General features: G+C 42.7%; 1 protein-coding gene across 1 annotated transcript; it reads left to right on the top strand.

The window, feature by feature from the left end:
- Positions 1-3229: 3229 nt before the first annotated feature.
- LOC134094720 (zinc-binding protein A33-like) lies at positions 3230-6259 on the top strand. Its single transcript, XM_062548347.1, has 6 exons — positions 3230-3765; positions 4067-4162; positions 4249-4479; positions 4618-4640; positions 4725-4843; positions 5075-6259. The coding sequence occupies exons 1-6, from the start codon at positions 3289-3291 to the stop codon at positions 5617-5619; spliced, it is 1491 nt and encodes a 496-aa protein (XP_062404331.1). The 5' UTR covers positions 3230-3288; the 3' UTR covers positions 5620-6259.
- Positions 6260-7110: the final 851 nt, after the last annotated feature.

Here is a 7110-nt window from a genome sequence, read left to right as displayed (position 1 = left end):
TCCACCCACAACCACAGCCTGTCTCGGTCTGCTTATTACAAAATTTGTTTGTGCTGGCTAGTTCATGGAGATGAAGTTGTAGGCAATTGTGAAAAAAATGCTGTGGTCAGGGCCATCAATTCAAAATTCTGTAACAGGCATTTTAAGGAAAAGTTATCATAGCCTACATAAGGTCAGTGTCCTCTGATAGGAACCCACTGTTTAACATTGAAATAAGGGTCTCAGTTTTTTCACAACTTATTGAAACAATATGTGTATTGGTCATAGGCGAGTAGTACAGTAGCCTACAGATTAATAGGGTAGCATTTTTTAACTTAAAGCTGATATCATATGAAACTTTCCTGGTTTGTGACTATGCTTACATTAACACTTTTGTATTGCAAGTAGCCTAGGCTCTAGGCCTATGCTGAAATGTTATAGTAGGCTATAGGCCTAGTTGGAATGAGTCATGATCTATGTACAGTAATATACACCAATTTGCATTCATTTCCAAAAACTGAAATCTGAACACTTGAGTTTTATGTTTTACTATATCATTTTAGATATCTCTGTTTCCTTCATTAAATAAAAAAATGGCTGTCAGTAGCCTTTAAATATAGATTTCGGCATAACATAAAATGTCATAATAGGCTATTCAAGTGTTTCAGAATGTGAGAAAATCTCATTTTAGGGAAACAGCCTATAAAAATATGGTTTGGAATTGAAATATGCAGACTTAAATCAGTAGTGTAGTAAAGCCCCACTGCTGCTTCTTCGTAACCTGACTTTCGCCAGATCCTGTAGTTCGCTGTCTGCTTCACACAAGGATCTGGGACTTCTAGATAGGAGATGTATTTCTGAAGGCGGGTCATTGTAAAACATCCTCGCATGTGATTCGATAAACCACTTGCCTGTTATCTTGAATGACGTGCTAGGCTTCTTCAAGCTCTTGCCAAACCCGGTCGGAAGAAGAGTAAAAACATCCTTGCCACCAATAAATGTCTTCAAAACTATTCTCTGTTAATCTTTTAAAGAATGAATACTCGATAGATTCGACAAAACGGTTGAAATAGCAGAATCAATGTCAGCACAAGACTCCTCGCTGCGTGCCGCCATTGTTATTTGAATCAAACACTCGCTTCGGCGCTCCTGATTGGTTGCTTATTTTTTGATCACTGGCCCAGGGGTTTGGATTGCCCTCGCGTCCAGACCCTTGTGTGGAGCTCAGCCTCTGGTGGAGCATGGCGGAACTACAAGGGTCTGGCGAGAGTCAGGCTAGCTTCTTCGGGCTTTGCTCCATGAAGAATGAGCATTCACACCTGGCCTTTTTGGAGTTCACTCAGAAGACCTAGCGTTCTGGGGAAAAACCCTCTGCTTGTGCACTCCATAAGGCTGATGAGCTTGGTTTCCGCATGTAGAATAGAATAGAATCCTCGCTAACCCTCGAATCCTCGAGTCAGCAATAAACCTAATGCTCTTAATGTTTTCAGGTGCGGGTCATGCCATTTACAATTTGAAGACATATAGGCCTACTGTATGCTATGACTGCTTCAGAAATGTGTTGCTAAGTTCATTTGTTTCCCTTTGCTTTAAGCAATACTCATGCATGTGAGCGGTCGTTCCAAACTCTCACACCAACCCTGCCTCAGGTGCTGTCCTGACGGCCTTTTGTTGTGCCAGGCATTTTCTGAGCGCTATGATGGGTGGACCCAGCTGGGCAGCCCTCTGCACAGCTTTCCATGAGAACGGTACCCAGGCATAGGTCAGGCTCTAAGTAGACTGTCCCCCCTCCCAGCCTTAAAAGTTTGGTATACTCGACGATCCCAACCTGTCGCACGACAGCCCCCATCTCCAACCCCAATGTCAGCCCTCCAAGGGTGCTTGAGCTTCTGTGTCCTGCTCCTGAATGGCAATGTCAGACAAACACAGGGCAGCATCAATCAGGATACTGAATCAGTCTGAATCAGTCTCCTTGGTCAGGGTGAAGCTCCACGCCTGTCCTGCCCCAGAGTGTGTAAGCCTGTGCATTTTCACATCCACCTTTACAATTGCAACTGTTAGCCCCAATGTGGTAGCTCTGTCTACCCCAGTTTCACCTCAGTAGACCCCACATGCCCATTTGGCTATTGCTTGCCTTTGCCTGCAGTCCATAATACTCTGGCAAGCACACACCTTTGCACACCCCCACATCTCGCTACTTACCTCAGCAATTGGCATGCATTATCATAGATACTCTAAATGATTACAAAAGGCTACAGTTCATGTCTGTTATCTCCAGAGGCACAGTAGGCTGCATGTGTTGTCACTAGCATTGAGTGAACTCACCTAAAGATTACATTCTTTAACAGTTATGGATTGGTTCAGTTCATCACTTGATCTGGTAACGTCTCATATTCTCCTTTAAAGAACTGAGGTAGGCCTACGTTTTACAACATTTGCATGTTTGAAGAACCTAAATGTACAGTACAATATTGTTTAATCAACTTTAATAAGCTCTACCACCCCACTTGCTTTTTTTCTGTCTTGACTTGCACTTAAGAATTATTTGATGGGCAGCAATTTCCTTTGTATTATTTATGACAAAACAGTGACTTTTACAGCTTGTTATACAGCAGAAATGGATTCAGCACTTAAAATCATATAAACAGCACTTTTCACAAAGTACTGAAAAATACCTACCTGACTGTTTCCAAAGTAATAACATGAATAGTTTTTTATTTTAACTATCAAATCAAATGAATACGATTATTTGCTGGTACAATGTGACCTTCTGGGCAGACACTACTTTTGTAATGACTGTGTAAGTTCTTTGGTGGGTGGGACAGTGTTCAAGCTTTCTGTCTCTTCATGCAACCCCAAGAAGGCTACTGTGGTTTCTGGCAGATGAGGTGATGACCCTTTTCCCCTCACATGATTGGCCACGTTGTTTGTCTTTCCTTTTTCAAAGGCAAGTTTCAAAACATTAATCACCATGTTTGAACTTTTTTTGTTCAAACATGTTTTGACATTCCTTTGACACACTGATGTTAATAGGAAGTAATGGTCTACGAATATTTGGTGAGAAAATTACTCTGCCTGAAACTTTTTTGACAGTAGACCTACTGTTTGTTTTTCTGTAAATGAAACCCAGGCATCCCAGTATCTCGAGACTCCACCCCTCACTCACCTGTGTTTTGGATAAACATGTAGAATAAACCTGTCAACCAACTCTGTGTGCCACTGACCTATATAGCCAGAGACGAATAAAAGGCAGAGACTGAGAGCTATTAGAACAACATCAAACGAGAGACTTCTGTCTGTTAGGTGGAGATGGCCTCCAGAACGTCTCTCTCCGAGGAGGATTTCTCTTGCCCTGTGTGCTGCGACATCTTCCGGGACCCTATCATACTTCTGTGCAGCCACAGTTTTTGTCGAGTCTGTCTGCAGCAGTTCTGGAAGCAGAAGGGGATCCGCGAGTGTCCAGTGTGCAGGCGGAGGTCGTCCAGGTCTGCGCCGGCCACTAACCTGGTCTTGAAGAACCTGTGTGAGACCCTCTTGGAGGAGAGGGGTCACAGAGCTTCGGCGGGGCACTCGAAGCCGGAGGCCCACGGCAAGCTTGCGCTGGGAGCCGAGACGCCGTGCAGAAGGTCCTCGGCTGGGCCGGAGGCACTGTGCAGCATACACAGTGAGAAACTCAAGCTCTTTTGCCTGGAGGACAAGCAGCCTGTGTGTGTGGTATGCCGCGACTCAAAAAAGCACAATCATCATGCCTTTCAACCTATTGATGAGGCAGCTCTGGATCTCAAGGTGAAAGAATCTTACTGCTTAACTGTTTCTACAATCTAACTGATTTTAATGTAACCCCATCATTGAAAAGCCAATGAATGAGCAATACAGAACAAGGGAAATGGTCAGGCTTTGATGAAAGTGCATTCAAAAGTGTATCTTATGTCCTGACTACTTGACCTTCATCCCTCATTGGTTATTGTTGATTCTCGTGCTGTTTTGGTGACTGAAACTAGGGCAAAGAGATGTGTCTCTGTTTACATATAAGCAAACAGATGACCTGATAAAATCTGCCGGAAGTAAACAATGATTCTCTCCTTAGGAGGAGATTAAGAACAAACTGAAGCCCTTACAGGAGAATCTTAAGACCTACAGAGAAGCTAAACTGTTGTTTGACCAAACAGCAAAACACATAAAGGTGAGGCAAAGTTTCAGCCTCTTAAGGAAGGTTGTGTTTAGTCTTTTTCTCGCTTATACTGATCCCCCCCAATGTGTGTTTTTTAGTGTCAGGCCAAAGACATAGAGAAGCAGATTAAGGAGGAGTTTGAGAGGCTTCATCAGTTTTTACGCGATGAGGAGTCGGCCAGAATGGCTGTACTGAAGGAGGAAGAGGAGTTCAAAAGCCAGATGATGAAGAAAAAGACAGAGGAGATCAGCAAAGAAATACTAAGTCTCTTAGACATCATTAAGGCCATAGAAAAAGATATGGATGGGGAAGACATCACATTCCTTAAGGTAAAGGACATATTTTGTGGATTCAGTATCAGGTATTACTTTTGTATTTTATTACTGTATTGCAATACTAATGCAATTAAAACCAAGTGTATTAAAAATACATTTTAATATTCACATTACAACTTTTCTGTTTTGCAGAACTACAGTGACATAAAGAAGCAGTGAGTATCCTGCCTCATCTCTGTGTGTTCATATTATACTGAAGCCAAACTTGTGCCAGGTTTAACTCAAGGGTGTCATTCCAGAGTCCAGTGGACACACCCCGATCCAGAGCCAGTCCCAGCAACACTACTCAACATGGCAAAGTATCTTGGTAACCTGCGGTTCAGAATCTGGGAGAAGATGAAAAACATAGTTCAGTACAGTGAGTATAGCTACAAAGAGGGACTGAATGTGCCCGAACATGTTGTTTGTTGACCTTTTTGTTTTTGGTTTATTCTGTCAAAATTCGTATGTATGAAATGTTATAAATTCCGGAGTAAACTGAGTCTTGACTGACCACTTGTTAGCAGGGTGAAATCATCCTCCTGTTTTTCTTCACACCCCTAAGTCTCTCCATCCCCCTTCCTCCTTTTCACGTATTCTGTGGTTTCAGGCCCTGTGACTCTAGACCCAAACACAGCTAACCCGTGCATCTTCCTCTCTGAGGATCTGACCGCCATCAGCTACAAGGACAAAGGCCAGCTGCTCCCCGACAACCCGGAGAGGTTTGACTACTGGGAGTTTGTGCTGGGCTCCGAGGGCTTCGCCTCGGGGAGCCACTGCTGGGAGGTGGAGGTAGGGGACAGCACACTTTGGGCCCTGGGGGTGACCAGCGAGTCCGTGCAGCGCAAGGGCGAGACGCTCTTCAAGAGCGGCGTGTGGGGTGTGGGCTACTACAACGGCGAGTACGGGGCCAGCTCCTCCGTGGAGCCCCCGACTCCGCTCACCGTGACCCCCAAGCTCCAGAGGATTCGCGTACAGCTCGACTGGGACAAGGGGTCGGTGGCGTTCTCTGACCCTGTCGGGGACACGCCTCTGCACACGTTCACTCACACCTTCAAGGAGAGAGTGTTTCCATACTTCAGTAATTACTGCGAGCTTTGTCCCCTGAAGATCGTGCCATTGGATGTTTCTGTAGCAATGCAGCTACAACGATAATGTAGTTTCATGTATACTATCACTGGTAGGTGTGTGACCTTAGTAACTCATAAACATTCTAGTAATAACGTGTTAATGCCACTATCACATTAATATAGCCTACTGTAGCTGTTCATGTCCTTTTTTGTAACATCTCCGATTTTGTGGTGTTCTCCATGTCCAGTTTTGTAACATCTAGAATTTGCAGAAGATTATATTTGTACAGATTATTACCATGACAATCATGAAATGTTAATACTCTTGTGAACTAGAGCAGTTTCAATCTTTTGTTGACACAAGTGAAAGGTAGTGGTGGCAATATGAAAGTTGTACAGATAATCACATATTACCCATTTGTTATATGAAAGTCATTAAACAGGTCAAGTAAGAGGACAGAAACAACATAAAAACGTTGTCACAAGGGGACCATGGAGGACAAAGACTTGCTTAATGAAGGTCAAATTGATTTGTTTGGCCTTTAATACTGGCCTTAAAGAGATGAAATCATTAATTTGATTTGAAGATCATTTCTGTTGTTCTGTTCGGTCAGGGTCTCTGACATTTTCTGTCTGTAAAAGTGTAATAATTGAGCATCATTGCTTGCAGTCTACCAGTGATCATCACTAGTTTTCATTAAAAATCTTTTGTCTTTTGTCACGATTATGGTGCATGGGTGCATGGACCATACTCATGGATGAGCATTACATGGATGTGGATTACCACACATGACAACTATACACATCTCTATAGTGAAAACAACCACTTATTGCCTCCTAGTGGATCAACAAAGTATAACTACAACAAGTTTGTTGTCATGTAGACCTGCCTTATGCTTTGATACTGGTCTGACATATCTGGTTAAAATAAGTGACGGATATGCAAGTCAAATAAGCTTTGCTTTTAACAAATTCCAATAAAGTCTTACTGATATCTGTATTGTGATCCTCCACTACAATCACCATACAAATACATAATACAACTACTATCCCTTTCAGTTTTGAAAACCCCATTCCACATCAGCCTATTCGGAGAAACCACAATACATGTAGTTATACAATAAACTGTTATGGTATATCTGCATCAATTCCCTCCAGCCTTTTAGAGTGTATCCCTCATTCATGTCTAAAACAACACGGGGGTGGTTCTGCATTGCTTTCAGTGACCATTAAGATCCTAAATGTAATAAAAAATCTGCTACAAGATGAAATCATGTCTGATTCACGTTAGACTGACAAAGCATACAGATGAACCTATGCGCTGTGTTGGTATACATCTTTGCTATATATAACATTTAGTGTGCTGTTGGCATTGCCATTTTCATTACTACATTTTCCCAGATAAAGTAATGACTGAACAGTAATTGTGAAAGAGGAACATTTGACAGTGCTATCATTATGTCATGCCCTACTTTGGCACAGATTAAGGTTAGTAATCTGTTGCTGTGAGTGTACTCACTCTCTCTCTCTCTCTCACACACACACACCTCAAATGCAACACTGCAAATATAAACCA

The sequence above is a fragment of the Sardina pilchardus genome, chromosome 10 (genome assembly GCF_963854185.1).
Source record: "Sardina pilchardus chromosome 10, fSarPil1.1, whole genome shotgun sequence".
In the NCBI taxonomy this organism is placed as follows: Eukaryota; Metazoa; Chordata; class Actinopteri; order Clupeiformes; family Clupeidae; genus Sardina; species Sardina pilchardus.
Note: the sequence above shows the minus strand (reverse complement) of the source record. Positions and strands in the feature narration are given on the sequence as shown.

What these genes read in the sequence shown, in the direction of transcription:
- LOC134094720 (XM_062548347.1), top strand. Translation starts at nt 3,289, where the DNA reads ATGGCCTCCAGAACGTCTCTCTCCGAGGAGGATTTCTCTTGCCCTGTG. An exon ending in TACAGTGACATAAAGAAGCA is followed by an intron (nt 4,641 to 4,724) that starts GTGAGTATCCTG and finishes GTGTCATTCCAG; the next exon opens with AGTCCAGTGGACACACCCCG. An exon ending in GAAAAACATAGTTCAGTACA is followed by an intron (nt 4,844 to 5,074) that starts GTGAGTATAGCT and finishes CTGTGGTTTCAG; the next exon opens with GCCCTGTGACTCTAGACCCA.